The 21,774-nt window shown below is 40.2% G+C and overlaps 1 protein-coding gene across 3 annotated transcripts in view; it reads left to right on the top strand.

Annotated features, from left to right (window-relative positions):
- Positions 1-21,774, top strand: part of COL4A4 (collagen type IV alpha 4 chain) — a 121,912-nt gene that overhangs the window by 47,996 nt on the left and 52,142 nt on the right. For all 3 annotated transcript variants that reach the window (XM_032857371.1, XM_032857372.1, XM_032857369.1), the window contains exons 10-22: positions 748-810; positions 1,161-1,196; positions 1,413-1,454; positions 6,253-6,333; positions 7,121-7,174; positions 7,445-7,504; positions 8,766-8,810; positions 9,154-9,207; positions 10,207-10,276; positions 10,839-10,943; positions 14,478-14,642; positions 17,451-17,540; positions 18,503-18,666. In XM_032857371.1, the coding sequence (XP_032713262.1) occupies positions 748-810; positions 1,161-1,196; positions 1,413-1,454; positions 6,253-6,333; positions 7,121-7,174; positions 7,445-7,504; positions 8,766-8,810; positions 9,154-9,207; positions 10,207-10,276; positions 10,839-10,943; positions 14,478-14,642; positions 17,451-17,540; positions 18,503-18,666 (1,029 nt within the window). The remainder of the gene's footprint in view (positions 1-747; positions 811-1,160; positions 1,197-1,412; positions 1,455-6,252; positions 6,334-7,120; positions 7,175-7,444; positions 7,505-8,765; positions 8,811-9,153; positions 9,208-10,206; positions 10,277-10,838; positions 10,944-14,477; positions 14,643-17,450; positions 17,541-18,502; positions 18,667-21,774) is intronic.

The raw sequence follows: 21,774 nt of genomic DNA, 5'->3' as shown, positions 1-21,774 counted from the left end.
ACTTTCCTCACTACCCCCAAAGCTCAGTTCAGTGTCATCAATGAGATAACTTTCATGTCGCTGTTAAAATAAAGACCAATTCATCCTCCCGGAGAGAGTAATATCTGCACACTTGCAAGTCATTTGATGTGGGCAAGGTTGGTGAGAGAACAGAGAGGCTCTTCCCACACTTCTAGGAACGCACCCCTAGAACCCCTCTTGTGAATTTGTGTGGAATTATGCTATAGCCTACGTGTTACAGAAAGTTGTGCCTGAGTCTCCTTCATCTTGAATTGACGCCATTTCTATTCATATTAATCTGAGAGGGCATGTTTTTAAAAATATAATGAATAGTATAAATACATTCCTATTTTAATATAAATTATTATTAAGTAATATCAATATTTTAAAAAGCATCCTGATGTATGGCAAAGTTATAACATTTATGCAATTTAGGAATAGCTGGTAACAAGTTTTCTTTGTGCTCTATTTTTGCTATTACAAGATTCATGTGCAAACAAATAGATTGATTTTTCAGTCTTAATTCAATCTGAACATAGGAGTTGGTCACACCTGCCAGAGTGCAGCTGTCATGGACCTTTTAGTGGCTGTGTCGGCTGTAGTGAAGGTCCTGCTGCCACAGGGCAGGTGTGTCTGTCACCATGATTTCTTTGGAGGTTTTTATCCACTTAGAATTACATGGAGGTTTTGCTGTGACTGATGATTTTGAGTTTTGGTAACCAATGCATGGATTGTTCTCATGTTTAGGGATTGAGGGGGGCAAGAGGACCAGCGGGCCCAATGGGACATCCAGGAGAGCCCGGGTTAGCTGTAAGTAGAGCACTGCTCATTCTATCCCTCTAAAAACCTGGGCTGATGTTTAAATTAAGCAAAAAAAAAAAAAAAAAAAAAAAAAGGCAATTTGCAGCCTTGGGTGGTACGCATAGTTGGGGTGTTTGAAAGGTTATCACTGATGAATCCATGTATACCCCCATCACCAGGGTAGGTTTATCGTGAAACGTAGGTCCCCAGGGCAACAAGGGGTCCAGCCATGAGAGGAAGTCCAGCAGGCACATCTTAAAATTCGAGGTTTCCTAAAGAGGAACATGGGAGAGCCAACGCAGACACATTGTGATTCCTGTGACTGTGACTTGATATGTGTGTTTTTGCTCTTGATTTAGGGGGCTCCAGGCCAGCCTGGGAGACCGGGCTTGAAGGTGGGTGATCATGAGTAACATACAACAAACAGAGACTATCCGTGTCCAATGAGCCAAGTGACCGCTGAGCTCGGTCTGAATTATGTCTTTCCCTCAGTAGACTTCCCCAAATAGTTAATAAACTTCAATTAATTGCTTAACCAGAGGCCTTACTTGCTTGTAATTACCTTTTTAATATTCAAAAGCAATTACATGTTTTCCCCTTTTCTTTCCCAGGGTAATCCTGGCGTGGGAGTCAAGGGGCAAGTGGGAGACCCGGTAAGATTCCCCTTTTGCCCAGAGGAGTAGGTGTTAAAACGTATGTGCTGGCCAGGCGGCAGAGGCTATTCTGATTATAACTTAAATTGTGTTCATTATCCAGTCCCTGCCCAATTTTATGGCTGAGAATTTTTTTGCTGTATTATTATGGTGCCAATACCCTTAACTGTAAAATGACAGTTCTGACAAAATTTAACACTAAACTCAAGTTAATATATATGATGCATTTTACCCTAGCCAAAAGAGATTGAACATTTCTGATAATTTAGTATATCCAGAGAGACAGTTTAATTACTGATGTTCATGGCTTAATTTCACAAATTTTCTCAGAATCCTAAACTCCGCCCATAAATAAAAGTATATACCTGGAACCAAAACCATTTAGCAGCAGTCTCCCAGACCCTCCCACCTCTCGCCTGTCTCCACTGCCCCCTCCCTCCCTCCCTCACACCCTTGATCCTTTCAGCTGAGGCAGGAAACTTAGCAAAGAAAAGCTTTAGATCAAAAGCTTCTGTACAACAAAGGAAACAGTCAACAAAACAAAGAGGCAACCCATGGAATGGGAGAAGATATTTGCAAATGACAATACAGACAAAGGGCTGATATCCAGAACTCCTCAAACTCAACACACACGAAACAGATGATCATGTCAAAAAATGGGCAGAAGACATGAACCGACACTTCTCCAATGAAGACATACAATTGGCTAACTGACACATGAAGAAATGTTCATCATCACTAGCCATCAGGGAGAGTCAAATCAAAACCACATTAAGATACCACCTTACACCAGTTGGAATGGCCAAAATTAACAACAACAAAATTAACAATTTTATTAACAAAATTAACAACAATTTACAACAGTAAACAACAAGTGTTGGAGAGGATGTGGAGAAAGGGGAACCCTCTTACACTGTTGGTGGGAATGCAAGTTGCTACAGCCACTTTGGAAAACAGTGTGGAGATTCCTTAAGAAATTAAAAATAGAGCTTCCCTATGACCCTGCAATTGCACTACTGGGTATTTACCCCAAAGAGACAGATGTAGTGAAAAGAAGGGCCATCTGTACTCCAATGTTCATAGCAACAATGGCCATAGTCGCCAAACTGTGGAAAGAACCAAGATGCCCTTCAGCGGACGAATGGATAAGGAAGATGTGGTCCATACATACTATAGAGTATTATGCCTCCATCAGAAAGGATGAATACCCAACTTTTGTATCAACATGGACGGGACTGGAAGAGATCATGCTAGTGAAATAAGTCAAGCAGAGGGTCAGTTATCATATGGTTTTGCTTATTTGTGGAGCATAAGAAATAACAGAGGACATGGGGAGATGGAGAGGAGAAGGGAGTTGGGGGAAACTGGAGGGGGAGACAAACCATGTGAGACTGTAGACTCTGAAACACAATCTGAGGGTTTTGGAGGGGCGGGGGGTGGGAGGTTGGGTGAGCCTGGTGGTGGGCATTATGGAGGGCATGTATTGCATGGAGCACTGGGTGTGGTGCCTAAACAGTGAATTCTGGAACACTGAAAAGAAAATTTAAAAATAAATAAATTTTTTAAAATAAAGTAATTTAAAAAAAAGAAAAAAGAAAAGCTTTAGAAAGGTATTTCAAGAGGGCAACTCATCTGCAAACAATCTAAATGGCTCCTGTTGGTAAGCGGCTCATGCCACAACTGTGGGCAAGTAGATACTGAGCATCTACTCTGTGCCAGGCAAGGACTGGTGCTGGATGTGGGGAGTTAGTAAGACCGACCTGATCCCACTCACGTGGAGTCCCAGTGTGGTTGAATAAGTTATGGTACAGCCGTTGAACAAAATGGCTTGATTGCCTGAGATATATTGCAAGACTTCACAATGTGCAGGCATGCTTATGTTATAGTGTTGATCAGAAAACACAGGTTACAAAAGTATAAGCTCAATTTTGCCAATACAACACAAGACATTAAAATAGACACTTAGAACAGGAATTTTCAACCTCAACACTGCTCTTTCCTTGCTGTGGGGGCTGTCCTGTGCATTGTGGGGTAGGATGGTTGGTGGCATCCCTGGCTTCCACCCATTAGATGCTAGGAACAGCCTTCCTCCCCAGTGGTGACAACCTAAAATGTGTCATGGCCTTGCCAATTATCCCTAGGGGGGAGTAGTGTGTCCACTTGCTTACCCCCCTCTCCTTAAAAACCACTAATTTAGAGAAATGATTGGAAGGAAATACACTAAGACAAGGTTTTTCCAACTTGGGAAGTCATGGAGCCCTAAGAATGTGCTTGTCAGAGCCCCAGAAGCTCATGCCCCCTGGCTTGAGAAACTCTGCCCTGTAGAGTAAGGCAGGCACCATGGGCTTCCAGACCTCAGCCCCAGTGCAATCAGATACACTTGCAAACTCAGGTCATAGAATCAGGTGGAAATGTCTGGCTACAAGGTGGCCGTTCAGATGATCCAAAATAGGCTTATTTTAATTCTTTTGGATTGTCTGCTAAAGGAAAACATCATTGTGGAATTTTCATGCAGAACTCTCAGATGGAACATGTTTGTTGATGAAATGCTACCCCAAGTAGTAGGTGATGTGATTATGGGTGGTCTACATTTTGTTCTTCATGATTGATGTTCCTTGTACTTTTTCAATGTGAAAAAAAATAGTGGCACGACCCACATTTTGAAGAGGTTGCCAGCCTTCATCGGTTTTGCTCAGGCTGATTACAGCAAGACTAAGAATGGTCGTTTTTACCAGTGCGTGTTACTCACTCGCCTATGTGCCGTTTATGCATTTGTTAGTCATTCGTTTGCTAATAGACATCTTCAGAGCAGCCGCTACAACAATGCGGCGTTAGGTCCGGGGCTACACTGAGAAAAAGGAGCCCAGGTCCCTACCTGCTTGTTCTGTAGTTTCCAGGTATTATAGGTAGGCATTTAAGTACTGGCTGTATTCACGTACACTGGAAATCTTCTTCTTCCTCAAAGCCCACTTAACCCAAAACACTGACGACTAAATAGTCATATATTTGAGAATCTTCTTTGTTTCACTCAGTGCAGTAAGTACTAAGCATTTTATGTGTGTTATCTATTTAACAAAGTAATAATACTTTGAAGTAGGTAACATTATAACCCTTATTTCACAAAGAAGGAAAGTGAAATTCAGAAGAATCAAGGAAACAAAGGCTAGGAGAGATTTTTAAGGAACTTGTCCAAAAGAGCAGTCAGTCTGGACCTGGTTTGCAACCACCTGTGACCCGCTCTGTCACCTGCTTTGAACTATGTCTAAGGCAGAATAGTAGAAATAGAAAAGTGAAAAGGTGTTATCTGTTAGTTAAGGATGAGAGTTAATGCTTATATTATACCAAACCCAATTCAAGGGACATTTTATTCCCAAGAGAATAACATTTCTAATGACATAAATGACAACTTTGGGCTAATTATTTTATACAGAGAGTTTAAACATATTATTGAAAACAAATTAGAAATAACCTAAATCTCTTCCTTAAGTATCAGACTCTTGATTTTGGCTCAAGTCATGATCTCAGAGTGGTGAGATCAAGACCCCATGCTGGGCTCTACGCTTAGCAGGAAGTCTTCTGGAGTTTCTCTCTCTCTCTCCCTCTGCTCCTCCCTCTCCCCCTCACTTGTGGGAGCACTTGAGCGCTCTTTCTCTCAAATAAATAAATAAATAAATAAATAAGGCCTAAAAAATAACCTAAATCTAACCAGAGTGGAATGGCTTAATAAATGACAGCATATTCTTATGATAGATTATTGTATAGGCACTAAAAATCAGGTTTTTGAAAAATTTCTAGTAAAATTGGAAAATATGCAAAAAATGGCATTGTAAAAAACAAACATAAAATTATTTTTAAAATTTAAAACTTTAGCAAAATGTAAAAATATAAACCATACTGTGTATTTTATGTTTATGCATTTTATATAGTATCCTAATTATATCTTAAATTATATTTAACACTTCATTTGTTCACATCTACATTTATGTACTTATATACATTATTCACATATGTGTGTGTATGGATACATACACATAAGCACACACATCACAAAGAACTATACCAAAGTTTTATTTTTTATTTATTTTTATTTAATTAATTAATTAATTAATTTATTTATTTTTAAAAGATTTTATTTCTTTGACAGACAGAGATCACAAGTAGGCAGAGAGGCAGGCAGAGAGAGAGGAGGAAGAAGGCTCCCTGCTGAGCAGAGAGCCCAATGGGGGGCTCGATCCCAGGACACTGGGATCATGACCTGAGCCAAAGGTAGAGGCTTTAACCCACTGAGCCACCCAGGTGCCCCTATTTATTTTATTTTTATTTGTTATTTGAGAGAGAGAAAGAGAGGGCACTCCAGAGAGAGAGAGAGCACAAACAGGGAGAGAGGCAGGTAGAGGGAGAAGCAGACTTCCTGCTGAGCAGGGAGCCTGATGCGGGACTCGATTTCCAGAATCCAAGGATTATGACCTAAGCCGAAGGCAGATGCCTTCTTAACCAACTTCTTAACCAACTGAGCCACCCAGGCACCCTATACCAAAGTTTTAATAGAGATTTCTGACCATAGGATTATGACTCCCTTTTGGTTTTGAAATGTATTATTAATGATAAATATCATTACTTATGAAAAACAACAAATACTTTCAATTACCTGATGTGTTTGCCATGATTTACATTTTAAATCCATGACACACAAGATTATATGTGTCATACCACGATACATGGGTGAAAATCTTCATTTCAAATCTTATTTCAAAATAAAGTTAATATGAAATTGCTACTATCTTGATTTTTTTGAAAGGGTGAAGTTGGCCAGCAAGGTTCTCCTGGACCCACCTTATTGGTACAGCCACCTGATTCTTGTCTGTATAAAGGAGAAAAGGTAATTGCCAATCCATATGTGGCATTGATAAAGTAGTAAGAGCCAGCATTTCCTGAACATGTCTCGGTGCCAACAAAGGGCCGGGCACCTGCAGGCATCACTGCATTCACCCCAGAGCAGCCTCAGCAGATTGCTACTGCTACTAGCCCCATTGAACAGACGTGAAAGATGAGGCTTAGAAAAGTTACCTGTGTTCTCAAGTTTATTCAGTTGCTGAGTCACAGACCTAGCGTGGGCTGCTACTTCGTGATATGTTCTCCAGCATATAGTGCCCCACTGACACTGTCTTTGTTATATGGGCTTAAAGGACCCCAGGAAGCCCAGTTGTCCTTTAAGTATTACAGATGGGCTTGAGATTTTGATGATTGAAAAGGTGGCAGGGACATAGTAGTGGGCACGTCCTCTGTCAGCCTGCAGTATGGATGTTACTGATGTCACGTGCAGATTCTCTTGTCAGTTTTCAGTTACTGGATTAAATTTCATTGATTTGCTCAAAAATGAGCCACGCCTCTCAAGGACTGCATTCCCAGCTTGGATCTGCTTCCCTGGTCTATGGTTGTGCCCTTTGTACCCCACCAAGATACAGCTCTCACGTGGAGCTGGCCTGAATCATGTCAAGTTTATAAACACTCCTGGACCTTAGTTGCTAACTAGCAACAATTGAGGAGTAATCCTTTATTTTAAAATTTAGTAAAATGTTTGTTGAAAAAGATAATTTCTGAAAGACATGGCATTCAGTAGGTTAAATACTAAGAGGGAGCCTGATTATATTCATTGCGATTTTTAGGGCATAAAAGGAATGCCTGGTATGACTGGACCTCCAGGACCACCGGGACCCAAGGTAGTTTATTGAAATACCTTTTTTCTTTTTATTTGTATAATACTATATCTTAATTAAAAATTTTTTGCATGGTCTTTATCATTGCTTTAATGTTGATATATGTTATTAGAAGTTTTCACTATTTTATCGTAATTCTGTAGGGCATCTCTTCAAAGGTAGTTCTTTTCTTTATGCTGCTGGCAATAATTTTTACGCCTCATTTTGTGTTTCCATTTCATATTGCGGAAATATTGTTGCTTGAATGCCTCTAAATGTTGTCATCTCTTTAAGGGAGAACCTGGAATTGGGGCAAAAGGAGAGAAGGGTATCCCTGGGTTCTCAGGACCTCGGGTAAGAATCATTCATTCCATTCATGCTGTCGCTCACATCAGTGATTTGGAGGAAATCAATTAGTGATTTCCACACTAATTGGAAAAGGAGACACATCTATTTTACAAATTGCAGGATCTAACTCTAGATGCAAAAATTAATTCCCAAAGCTGTCTGAATCTCAGTGGGCATGTGTCATTCAAATTAAACAAGAATGTGATAATTTGTCACCCACTCAGATTTTATTTATTTAGATCCATATTGATAGCAATTCAAAAGTAAAGATTTTATCAAACAGGAGCAATACATTTTGGACAAGAATTACATCATAGCTAAATGCCCCAACAAGACATTCTTTCAGTGACATCATTTAGATAGAATGGACAAGCAGAAGATAGAATTAGTGGGAAGTAACAGGATTATGGCATTGCCTGCTACAACTGGGGCTCAGTGTCAGTGTGATAGCAGCTTGGAGTTGTTCATTTAAGCCTATCTGATAAAAAAAAGTACTGATCTCAGGGCAGTAGCTACCAAAAACTAAAGCATCAGGACTCAAACATCACCACACATGCCGCTAATGGGGTCACCATTGATAGTCACTCTAGAGACCAGAGTCCTCATGGGTAAGGACACTCAGTTTATTTGGCTCCAGATTCAGCAGTTAATGGGATGACATTGGCTTCCATGGTAATTTTTTTTGCTGATAATGCAGACTACCTGTTAATCTCTAGACAAATTATATTGCAATGATTCCAAAAATATTTAGCCCAGTTCCAGCATTAGGCTAAATAACTTAAAACATAAGAATAACAACAAAAAGAAATTACGTTCTTAATTTAAAACACTGGCAAGGACATTAATTTTTTTTTAATATTTTATTCATTGATTTGACAGAGAGAGATCACAAGTAGGCAGAGAGGCAGGCAGAGAGAGAGAGAGGGGGAAGCAGGTTCCCCGCTGAGCAGAGAGCCCGATGCGGGACTCGATTCCAGGACCCTGAGATCATGACCTGAGCCGAAGGCAGCGGCCTAACCTGAGCCACCAGGCGCCACCCAGGTGCCCAAGGACATTAATTTTTAAAGTAAAACTGAAGATCAGTTAAAATAGCAAATGTTATAAAGAAACAGACTCTATTTTATATGTACTTCCTTTTATTCGGCTACCTTTGTTGACGAGATGAAATATCCATAAAGCAGTTTTGTAAGATGAAAAATAATGCATTGAGCTGATTTCAGGCATTTTGATTTGATTCTGCTTGTGTTGATTTTTGTGAATTTATTAGGGTGATCCTGGTTCCCATGGATCTCCAGGTTTTCCAGGATTAAAGGTAAATGTACACAATTGTAGAGATGGTAAGTACATTTATTCATATTCATAAATTCAATTCAGTGTTCAGAATTCAATTCTGAATGTTCAAATTCAATTCAGAATTCATAAATGCAATCCAGTGTATTCAAAAGTTGTACTAGCGCATGCAAGTATGCACACACTAATTGGAAAAGGAGACACATCTATTTTACAAATTGCAGGATCTAACTCTAGATGCAAAAATTAATTCCCAAAGCTGTCTGAATCTCAGTGGGCATGTGTCATTCAAATTAAACAAGAATGTGATAATTTGTCACCCACTCAGATTTTATTTTTAAAGGCGTGTTCGTGGTTATTTGTAGGGGGAACCAGGACTGTTTGGGGAGCCTGGATCATTTGGATTTCTTGGCCCAAAGGTAAAAAAAGCAGGTGTATTTGAGTACAGCCTGATCAAATTCTACATCCCTTATGTTAAATAATTTCTTTTATAAAAAAAAAATCATTGAAAGAATCATTCAAAAATGTAACTTTTGAAAGAGACAGAGTTAATTTTGTTTATATTGTTTCAATGCATGTTGTAATGATTATGTTTTCCCTTTGAGAAAGTGTTCAATCTTTTGAAGGTAAATAATAACAAATGTTTCAAAAATTCCATGGGGATCACCTGGTATCACAATTAAAATCAGAGGGAGGAGTGGAGAGCTCCTGGCTTTCACTAGTACATTTTTTTTTTTTCCTTTGTACCTCTGTGACATCATATCCAGCATTTGCTTGGGACAAGCCATGGTGGCAGTAAGGGGAAACAATTGAGGGGAATAAACATTTGCTGTTAAGATAGGATGTAGATTCAGATTGTAGGTGAATAGACTATTTGTCCTAGAGTGCCAAGCTCAACACTAATGCTCACAGGACATCTAAGAAACTTCATGGTTTCAGAGGAATCTAATTTATGGGCACGAAATCTTTTTTTTTTTTTTTAAGTTAATTTTTTTTTCTTTTGTGAGAGTTTTGCCAGTTGGTCATTTATTTCTGCGTGTAAGTGGGAGGTCAGAAGCCTTAGTTATTCCCAGAACTCCATGAACCGTTCATTTTTCTGGTCAGCCTATAATCTTCATTTCTTACATGAATGCACTCTTGGTCCTTCTAATAGTTATGGGCAACATGAGAAAAATATTAGTATTTTTTTAAGATTTTATTTATTTATTTGACAGAGAGAGAGATCACAAGTAGGCAGAGAGGTAAGCAGAGAGAGAGGGGGAAGTAGGCTCCCCTCCTAGCAGAGAGCCTGATGTGGGGCTCGATCCCAGGACCCTGAGATCACGACCTGAGCCGAAGGCAGAGGCTTAACCCATTGAGTTACCCAGGTGCCCCAATATTAATATTTCTAAGAAAAGTGTATGAATGGTTGATTTCAGGGGGATCCTGGAGACCGCGGGTACCCAGGACCGCCGGGGGTTTTGGTAACCCCACCTCTTCCACTCAAAGGTTTGTGTTCAGTTTGGTTCTTCTCTAAATTATTAGGAAACGGGATTTTGGTGGTCCTGACAGAAGAGTCTGGCTCAGTATTTCTGTAGTTTGCATATTTGGTATGCTAAATATGTTCATTTTAGCAAGAATATATAATTTACAGGTGCAGGTAGATATGTGCATCTGAATCATTTCTATGGGCATATGACTCCCAATGTTATTTTAGGGTGCAGGAATTTTTATTATCTCACCTTTCCAAAAGTAGGGTTTTTTTTTTTTTTTTTTTAATTGCTAAAGCATTTGGTTAAGACCTACTGAGATGTTGCCTCCAAGAAAAAAGTGACCCACATCAGCGAGCAAGACAGTGCTGTCTCCAGTTCGAGTGATTGCAGAGCAGGGGCAGTTGGAGAAGGGTTTCTAGTCTGAGATCCTGCATTATTGTTGTTGTTTAATGTCATAAGAAATCACAAGAACAGTGTCTTAGCTGCACTCAACCAAGCCTCACAAGAAGTAATTGTGCGTGAATTTTTAAATGTATGTATACAGTTATTACAATGACATGTGTTGTTGTTTTGGGCAGGCCCTCCTGGGGAGCCGGGGCACCCTGGACGCTATGGAGAAATGGGGTCTGTTGGACCACCTGGTCCCCCCGGCCCCTCCGGTCCACCAGGGGAAGCCTGTGCAGGTAGAACTCTACTGACTCTTCTATGCCAGGTTTCCCACATCCTTACCCTCAATTGTAGCTGATACTGAGATCAACTAGGAGCATTTCGGAAAAAAACGGATGGCTGTCCTGGACCCCCAGACCAAGCATGTTGGGCTCTCTGAGACCTGGACCTAGGTGTCTGCTATTACAAAAGATCGCCTTATCTCTAATGGACAGCTGGGTTTAAGAACCCCTGAACTCAAACCGATGAACGGGTTCCTTGGAAGAAAGTCGGACTCCTTGGCTGCACCCCAGCAATATCAATCAGCATCTTGGGTTGGGGGAGTGGGTGTTGAGGAATCCCGGAAGACTGTCACAGGCAGATAAGATCTGGAAATGGGTGCCAGGGGTAGAGTATTTTTTCAGGTCATAAAACCCTCCCGGAAGGCTCTCCTAGTCAATCTCTGTTTGTTAAAATTGAGTTCCTCTCCTATGTGAAAGGAGGAAATACAGATTGTGAATTTAAAAATGTTATTAATTAAAAAATAAAATGTGATTCAGTTTTAGTTAAGAAACCAAAACCAAGACAACAGTCCTTATCTCTCCCCCAAATTTGCACCCCCTCCAAAAACAAACAAACCCAAAACACCTGGTAATAGTGAAGGAAGAACCTGGAAAAGAATCCTATTGATACAGGACTTTGAACTCCTTCAGGTGCTGTGCTGGTTAATAATCCCCAGTAAGATTAAGAATAGAAGCGTGGAGGATATTTGCATTCTGTAAACTCAGGAGAACTGATTTAACATGTGAGAAGAGAGTCTTGAATAGATGTAATTTTATCCAGTCTGTGTCTGGATTTATATTTACTGAGAAGGAGTAAGAAGTTTCCTGAGACTCATCTGTTAACTACCAAGATCTTTAACCTTCCCAGACTCTAGCTTCCACTTTGCAGGATCAGATAACCCAATGCAAAGGGGGGCAAAGCTTTGTGTAGTTGATCTAGAGAGCACGCAGCTGGTCAGGAATCATTTGCACCTGGCCTCAGTTGTCTCCTTTCAGGCTTGTTCATAATAAAACAGGGCTCCAGCAGATTGAAATCAAAACCCAGTGGGAGTAAACAACACATATCTCTAGCAGATTGAAAACCAAATATAACACAAAGACTCTTAATTCCACAAGATTTTTAAAAAGAACTAACCCAGTGGCTTTCAAATCTTGACTACAACCCATTATAAAAAATACATTTTATATTATATTGCATTTACATCACATTGCATATATATGTGCGTGTGTATATATGTGTGTGTGTGTATGTATATATTCTCATATACATATGATTGAAGCACAGATTTCAAAAGAAAAAAGAAACACAAATTCCACAAAATAATACTTTTTTGTTTATGGGGTACTTTATTTTCTGCCACTTTTTTCTTTGAAAAAAATTTTTTTAATGGTGGCCACAACTTCATTGATTTCGTGGGTGGTCAGGGCTGCTATATGCCAGACACTGTAACCCATTTTCCCTGTTGGAAGGTGGTTGAGGATTTTCCACGGCACCAGGACAAGATACCAGGTAGCATCCAGGTCCATCCAATGATTGTAGGGGTTTGGACACAAGTCTTAGGAATGACATGAAGACAAGATGGCAGCCAAGTCCACAGGAACACATTTCATTTAAGTCCACCTATATGTCTATAACCTTTATCATACATACCCTGTTTTAGAATCATCTAAAGTATTTTTCATGAGATAAGCAAGGGTTTGGAGTTAGATACCTGTGACTGAATTCCAGCCTTGCCACTTAGTGTAGTATACTAAAATAGTTATACATTTATACTATGGACTGAAGACATTCCAGGTTCTACTACCTATAAGCCGTGTGATCTTAGGCATTTACTAAACCTCTCTGTGCCTCAGTCTTCTCATCTTCAGGGTGCAGTTCTCATTAGGGTTGAAAGAAGTAATATGTGTACAGTTCTTGGAATACCATTAGCTATGTTAGTTATTATCATTACTCCTGTTTGGCCCAAATGTTTGTGCCTTACCTATAAGGTATAAACATTGCAAGATTGAGGAGTAAGGATAATGTAATCCTTATATGTTATCCATAAATATCCTATATATGTAAATGTTATTCATATATATCCTGTATATGTAAAGCCCTAGCACATATGCACATAATGAATGTTATTAATTTAGGTAGTGTGCTACTTACTGATTACTGACAGGGTTTCAGTTGTCTATTGCTGAAAAACAAATTTCCCAAAACCTAGTGGCTTAAAACAATAATCAACATATCACCCTTCACTCTGTGGTTGAAGAGCTAAGCTGAGCAATTCTAGATAGGGATGTTCCTATGGTGGCAGCCACGTAATGGCTGGAACTGAAAAGTGGGGAGTGGATGGGCATCTCCGTCCTCTATCTTTCACGTAGTCTCATGGCCGCTCTGTCTGGCTCTGTACTTATTTATGCTTCCTTATAGCATAGTGGCTTCAGAGCAGTGATATTGCTTCCATGGTGGCTCAGGACTCCAATCCCACACATTGCGGCTCAAGAGGCAGAAGCTGAATCATCTTTAATGACCTAGCTTTGATCTTATATATAGTATCATATATATATATATATATATATATATATATATATATATAGTCACTCCTGCTGTACTTCATTAGTCCAAACAGTCATAAAAGCCTTGTCACATTCAAGAGGAAGGGGACATGTCACCTCTTGCTAGGAGAGTGTCAAGCTTCTACAACATTCTGAGGGAGAAGAGCTACCATGGTGGCCATCTTGGGAAACTATGGTCTTCCACTGAGAGATTCATGCTCAGGAAGAAGAAGAAAGCTGTGAGAAGTGGTCACTCTCATAGGAAGGCTTTCAGCTGTCATTAGCCAAGCCCCCAGCAAGTGGGTCAGATGTTGCAGGAAAGCAGGATTCATCTTTGACTCACTTTCGCCTCTGAACACACTGAACATCTCAGCATTCCTTGGGCATGTGTAATTACCAGATATTACACTAAGCTCCTTATGTGAATTATTGTATTTAATCCTCATAACAAGGCTCTAAGGTAGATATAGATGATTAAAGAAGTTCAGTAACTTACTTAAGTATCTGTGGCTGGAGAGAGAAAGTTTGGGCTCAAATCCAGAACCTCTATGCCTCCCTACCAACCTAGGTTGCTATGAAAGGTATGGTATTCCATGTCTCACATACATGATATAGGAGTCCGTATTTTTACTCACTAAATGTGCTAATACATTCATTCAGATAATTTTTAACCAAATTATCTAAGTCACAAGATATAAAAATAATATTTTTAATTAAATAATATGTCCTTTCCCCCAATAACCCTAAATAATAGGGAAAAAGTAAGAAAATCTGATTTCACAAACCTGTTTCCATTTGTATGCTTTTTCAAAGAAGGTGAGGCTGGGATATTAAGTTCATTTTCAAGTACATTTTTTTTTTCTTTGAAAATACTTACAGCCTAAGGAAGAATGTACTGATTTTCATTTCGTCTAAACACAAGTTTACTCTGGGAGATGTGGTTTTCATTCTTGATTCCTCCTGCAGGCATGATGGGACCCCCTGGGCCAAGAGGGTTTCCTGGTCATCCGGGATTTCCAGGGGCAGCTGGTACCCCTGGGATAGCTGATTTCAGTCCAGGAAAGCCAGGGAAGCCAGGACCACCGGGGTTGCCTGGAGCCCCAGGGCTGCAGGGCCCTCTGGGATCAGACGGTAAAGTGCTCCCCCTTTGCATACATTGGCATTTTTGTTGCATAGAATATTTGCAGCTTCATGTAGAAGATGTGACTTTCTAAATTTTTTCTAAATTTTTCTATTGTTTCATGAGTCAAGTTAGTATTATTATTAATAATACAAAAAAAGTAGACTGATGTTGGATATCACATCAGCTATAGCATATGAAAATATTTTTTGAGAATTTAAGTCTGAATTATGGAATTATGTAAGTGAATACAGTTTTTATTTGTTAAGTGTAGTTTTAATTTGTATCAGAGTTACAGATGGACTTGGCTTGAGAGTCAAACAGTTCTATGAAGCCTGTTGTGAAGAACTGCCATCCCGGGCAACCCTTCTCCTATTCCTTCCTTCCCAGGGGAAATTCTTTTCATAGAAGTAGTGGGATTTTCTGTTATTTGCCTTTCTAGTGACCCTCAATGTACTGTATTGTTATTCCTTAATATTTTTTTTAAAGAGAGAGTGATGTGAGTAGGCAGGGGCGGTAGGGGAGGAGGGTGGGTGCAGAAGTAGAGAGAGAATCCTAAGCAGGTCCCACGGCAGCACGGAGCCTGGTGTGGGGCTCAGTCTCATGACCCTGAGATCATGACCTGAGCCCAAATCAAGAATCAGTCACTTAACTGACAGAGCCACCCCGATGCCCCACTATTTTTTAATTCATGAGTTTGAGCCTTATCTTTAGACTTCCCTCCATAGAAGATGAAATTAGCTCTTTTTCAGTCTCTCCCCACTGCACACATGAACATTTTCCACTCCTAAAACCCATTCAATTTAGTTATTATCTTAATTTTGTTTAAATATTCATTACTTACACTGAGTGGCTACATAAAATCTATTCACCAATTCAGCCCTATAAAAATACACATTATTACTTTTTGCAAAACATTTTGCTAATGTCTTGTTTTCTTTGTGTGTTTTCTTGGTTTTCAATATAACTTACTGCTAATTCAACCTCAAACCGTCTAGAATTGTATAAATTGTATGACTCTCCATTCTAACTCATTAAATATTTTATCAGTATTATCTCTTTGAATAAACCTCTCCTGGAGCTTTTTCAGATTAGGTCAGGTTGCAGTTTTTTTTTAAAGATTGACTTATTTATTTGAGAGAGAGTGCAACTGAGCTGGGGCCGAGGGAGAGGGAGATGCACAGACCACCTGCTGAGGATGGACCCTCCCCCCCACCGCAATTCTTAAAAGCTCTGAAGCTCTGCTCTAAAAGCTTATAGAAATTTTTCTTTCTTCTTTTTTTCTTAATGACCTTACATTTCACAATGACTTGCCTCTGTGTGGGCACGTTTGCATTCATTGGTAGGCAGTCAGTGGGCAGGTTCAAGCCAACACAAATCCTCCATTTTTAGGTAAATTTCTTGAAGTGTTTCTCTGAGGATACTGTCTCCCTACCAAACACCCTCTGCCATTTTCTCCTTCTTGACTCTATATATTTGCCTGTTAGAGAATCTACCCTACAGGACTCTTTCTTCTCGTCTTTATTCTTCTTCACCTTTGTATTTTTCTGTAGCAGTTTCTGGTAGACTTCCCCAACTCCATCTTACAACTCTGCTCCAGGATTTTTTGATTTCTGCTTTCATAGTAATTTTTTTTTTAACTTCTAAGCGTTTTATTGTTGCTTTTGTTTTAATGTTTTCTCTTGTAGTTGTCTGTTCATGTTCTCGGGATGAAATGCTTTCTTTCATCTACTTTTTAAATTATCTAGTTTATTTGAAAGCTTTCTTCTTGCTACGTTGTCTGTTACCTCCAGTTCTGAAGGGTCATAGTTGCTGCTGTAGTTTTTGGGAAGGAGATCTTAGGATTGAACTGTTTCTTTAACCAGTCGTTCTGATTGAGGCATCACTGTTATTCCATTTCAAGGTACTAATTTGTGGGGCACCTGGGTGGCTCAGTCAGTTAAACATCCAACTCATGATTTCCGCTCAGGTCATGATCTCAGGGTTGTGAGATCAAGCCCCACACCAGGCTCTGCGCTGAGTGTGAGTCCTGCTGAAGATTCTCTCTCTCCCTTTCTCTCCACTCCTCCCTCTTCTGCTCCCATGCACAAGCTCTCTTTCTCTCTCTTTCAAAAAACAAACAAACAAACAGACAAAAAACCCCAACCAACCAACCAAACAAACAAAAAACCAATTCCTGAAGTCTGGGAGAGATTTCTCACGTAGACTGTGCTTTTTGTTGCCTTTCCGCACAGCCTGCTTAGAACTCAGCTTTTTAGGGTCTGTTAGGTTCTCTCACATTTTTTTGCTGTTGTTTTCTCCCCCCCGCCCTTTTTTTCTTGTCCTGCAGGCTTACACATTTTTATCATATCCCTGTACTGTTTGCTATTTTACTGGGATTTGGGAAGAATAAGGAATTTATTGTTTGTGTTTCATGTCACCTTTAATCATATGTCTCTGGATTTATGCTTTTATGAGCTATGTGTCATGCTTTCTTTAATTTGGTAATTATTCATCATTGGAGGGGAAAAAGATCCTTGCCATACAGTTATTTTGTTTGTTTGTTTTCTTGTCCATTGCCTTTCTCTTCAACCCACTAAGTTGGGGTTGAGAATAGGAAGGCTTTATTGGTGACTACAGTAGCAGCAACACACTGGGACATTTATATGGTTGATTTGTATATATATGTTCTTCTGTCAGAGAGAAAGAATCATGGGAAAGGAATGGAAGAAAGGTGGGTTTGAGGGGAAGATAGAGAGCAAGAGACACTCCCACTTGTTCTATAGAAGACATTCACAGAAACTGTGTGATTCTCTTGCCCCCCCTTCCCCCCTGTAAAGTTATATATTGTAGTGTTGGGCACCCTGGACCACAAGGAATAAAAGGCAAAATGGGTCCTCCAGGAAGAAGAGGCTCAAAAGGAGAAAAAGGCAAGTATGCATCAAAGGTAGGATTTCCAGAAGACAGCAGTGTGAGGGGGACTGGGGGCATTTATGAAGTGGGCAATGGGACATTTCACTTCAATGTGTTATATGCCTTATTTACCCCTATGAGCACTCCTCTTCATTATGAGCTTATGAGGCGATTAGAACTTACCAGAAGTCAAGTCTTTCTATCTGAGAGTCTAAGGGACACACTTCCCCAGCTGTGAAATTTGCTCCAGAGTGATGACTTTTTTTCATGAAATCCTTTTTATTCCTTAAAAAAGGAGAGATAAGATAGTCTGGATCTTTTATTTCCCTTTCTTCCTGTGGGTCCATATTTCCCAGACTCACAAAATGCCTCTGGCTTCATGTTTCTTCACCCCAAAAGTTGTTTCATGTTTTTTTTTTGTTTTTTGTTTTTTGTTTTTTTTGTTTATTTTTTTTTTAATCTTCTGGGATAGGTGAGTATGAGACCATAAACACAGCGGGGTTCAACTATCCTAAAGGCATTTCTTTTAGACCAAAATTGCCAATGATTAGGAAATGCATTGTAAATTATCAGTACACAATACAGTCAGTAATCCTTTTCACATACTATTTTGTTCATTTGTTTAGAGTTTATGCTCCAACCCATTTTTCTTTCTGTTTCTTCAGTAGGAACTAAATAAAAGAGTTTCACACTTAAAAAAATAAGATCACTTGTTTCTTTAGTAGAATTGGATACCAGCTTTTCCCTTAGAATTTGTCAGGATGGGTTTCTTAAGACTCCAAACACCCTATCTGTCTAGAAATGACATATCTGCCCCACACAGACCATGCCTAGCCACCCCAGCACAGTGCCCCATGCCCCCATGTCACACTTTATCAGACCCTCTTGTTCTTATTTTCATTATTGGTTTTATTAAGTAAAAGCTTTTTGGGATTTTATGCAGGAAATATGACAAAGCTGCCTTTTATCCTCTGTCTAGGAGACGCGGGGCTCTGTGCCTGTGAGCCTGGTCCCATGGGCCCACCTGGCCCTCCGGGGCTTCCTGGGAGGCAGGGTAGTAAGGGAGACTTGGGGCTCCCTGGGTGGCTTGGAGAGAAAGGTCACCCAGGCCCTCCTGGTGCAGAAGGATCTCCAGGACCACCAGTGAGTAGCTTTTACCAGTAACAATTTTTCTAGTTGAAAGAGACTAGATAGAGATAAAATTCAACTGTACCTCTTTCTGATGTATAGTGTGATATATATTTTATGTACTGAACCTATACATATATTAATGACCCCAAAGTGAACTATATTCATTCATTCAAGCATCAAACTAATATTTATCAAGCACCTACAATGTTCCAGGTGCTGTTCTAGGTGCTGGGGATGCAGTAAGGAGAAGAACACAGTTTCTGCCCTCCTGGGGACTCCAGGAGTTGGGTTGAACACAGAGCATGTAACAGATGAGTGCATATGGCTGATGATAATAAAGGCCGTCACCATCTAGTGTGACTTGAGAGCTAGAGCTAGAGGAGATGGAGTCAAGGAAGTGGCTAGAGGTTAGGAGGGGCTGCGGAACATGGGGTTTGGTAGGTAAGTTGGATTTGAGCTTTTACTCTGGATGACATGGAATAGCCAGTAGAAAGTTTTAAGAGAGACATAATCTGCCATTAGCTTCATATGGTTCACTCTGATAGCTCTGGTAAGAACAGATCACAGGGGACAGGGGATGAAGTAGGCAGAAGAGCTGGGTGATGATTACAGTAATTTGGTAAAATGTGGTGGATTAATATTTTTATTATGAGTATGTTTAATATGAGTTTAATATGAGTATTAACATGAGTATGAGTAAACATAAGTTTAATATGAGTATGACGAGAAGTTGTCAGATTCTCAGGATGTTTTGAGGACTGCTAATAGATGGACTGGTAGGCTGGACATGGGATATTAGAAGAAAAGCAAAGGCTGAGGCCCAAATGGGGAGGACAGTGTGAGGCATAGGTGTGGAATGGGGAAGGGAAGAAGCATTATTGGCTAATGTCTTAAATTTGAGGTGCCTGTTAGATGAGGAAAGGTGTTAAGTGGGTATTAAGGTGATATTCAGGTAAGGAATTCACATGAGAGGTCCAAGCTCGAGATACAGACATTGGCTTTGTCAGGGTTTACATGATAGTTCGAGCCACAGAGTAGATGGATCTATTTTGAAATGGTTCACATCCGCTGACCAATACAAGTGACTTGACTTGAGGAACAAACTTTCAGCTACTTGGCTCTTCAGAACAAAGTCACTTCCCCATAAGGCACTCCTCTAGAGGCTAGACACAGCCCACCTGTCCTGTCTTTTTTGAAGAGCCTTCATGCTGGGATGACCTGGGGGCCTAACCACCAGCCCCAATGTGCTCTTTTCCATTTTCCCCGGGAAACACCATGAAAATAAGGTTCCAGTCTGAGAGCCTTAAGTGAGGGTGACAATTAGGCTGTCCCTGTGCCACCCCTGACACCCTTGCAAAGCACGTTGGTAAAGTCTATTCAGCAAGAAGTTAATTCCGTAATGCATGTGTGTTGAATGGACATGGCTGCAGCTGTTAAGTACTCTGCCTTTCATGGCCGGCTTTTTAAATTCAGCATTTTCACATAATCATTATTTTTACGTTGGTACTTAATCTTCTTAATGAAGGTTATACTGGCTCTAAGATATTTTTGTGGCTTCCTCTGGAGTTGCTCCTCAGGGCTAACATCCTTGAGTGTGAATGGCTAGTTCATTCAGCATTGCCCTGACTGAGCTCTGTAATTCAGTTGGTCTAGGGTTCGCCTCTTTGGACAGCTTCTATTTCTGATGTCATTTTTCTGTGTCTGACTCCATCCATATGAGTTCTCTGCTTTAAATTCATCACAGGGTGGTCATTGTTAGGTGCTAGGTCCATAGCGTGAGGCACTATGAAAGGAAAAGTGGTGGAGGGAGAAGAATGGACAGAAGGAAAGAACCCAGAGGAGCCACAGGTAATCATGGGTACTCTCACCTCCCCAGACCTGTTCTCTCTCAGCAGCTGTCCCTGGCCTCAGCAGCCACAGATGGGTAGTAGAGTAGAAAAAAGAAAAGTAGGTTTAGGTTCTTTGCAATTTTTTCTGTGGTTAGACCAAAGCTTGTGTTTATCACCATAGTCTGAGGATGGGGGTTTCCCACCAAGATGCTGTAGTGCAAAGCACGGGAGCTTAGGGGTACATGGACCCACCTTCACATCCCAACTATGACATTGGTGAGCTCTATAGTCTTACTGAGATTTAGGGCCTCATTTATAAAATGGATATAATGACACCTGTCTTACAGGTTTATTGTTAAGTATTCAATGGTATAATTTGAGGGCTCTAAGGTATACACATCAGGGAACAACCAGAGCAAACCAAAGGTCACATCTGACATGTGCCAAATCTGTCCTGTTGGCATGCTGGTTTTGTCTTCATAGTGTTTGTTTTCATATTATTAATAAGATTTATGGCTGCACTTGAGAAACCGGAAGTTCATTAACACAGGGTCAGTGTATTCCTGCAGTCGCCAGGAGCTGAGAGATGGCCATGCCTGTGGGAGCAGGGTAGGGTGCTCATGTCCCCACTTGGTCCATCCATCTGCTTCCTGTGGTAGTCACAGTCCCTCCGGGCCTCTGTGGCTGAAGTCTCTAATCTAGACCATGTTTTAAATAACTGGTACATGCCTGGCAGAGAGCGATTCTTTTGTTGCTGCTGAGATTTTGCGGTTGTATTAACACATGGATTTAGTGATCTCAGATCTTAGAACAGTGACAAGTAGCTCTTGATCCCAAAGCTTCTGGGAAACTTTGGCCCAAAAATCTCTTAAATTCAACATTTGTTTCACTAAGAATCTAAGCACCATGAAGGCAAGACGGTCTGCTATTAACTGTTGTGTCCTTGATACTCCAAGTAATGCCTGGCATTTTAGATTCTCAGTAAATGTCTCTTTAGTGAAATCCAAAATGAGTGCTGGTTATCATTTTGTTTTTTCTAGCTCAAATAAGTCTGTGATCTGGATCTAGTACTTAAAATTCTCTATCTGCAGAGCATTAGAGTAATTGATAGTACATTCTAAGTCTCCAATATGCTGACTAAGAAACTGCTCACACTCCAAGGGGACCAAGGTCTTATTTATTAAGCATTCCACTGGCATTGTCCTTCTGGAGAGGAACTGGTTCACATGCTCAATGAATGGTTTTATGTGTTGATAAGTTTATCCATCAGAAGGACGTTATCATTATAATG

The sequence above is a fragment of the Lontra canadensis genome, unplaced genomic scaffold, assembly GCF_010015895.1.
Source record: "Lontra canadensis isolate GAN:19392208 unplaced genomic scaffold, GSC_riverotter_1.0 scaffold13, whole genome shotgun sequence".
NCBI classification, from domain to species: Eukaryota; Metazoa; Chordata; class Mammalia; order Carnivora; family Mustelidae; genus Lontra; species Lontra canadensis.
This window is presented reverse-complemented; position numbering and strand designations above follow the sequence as displayed.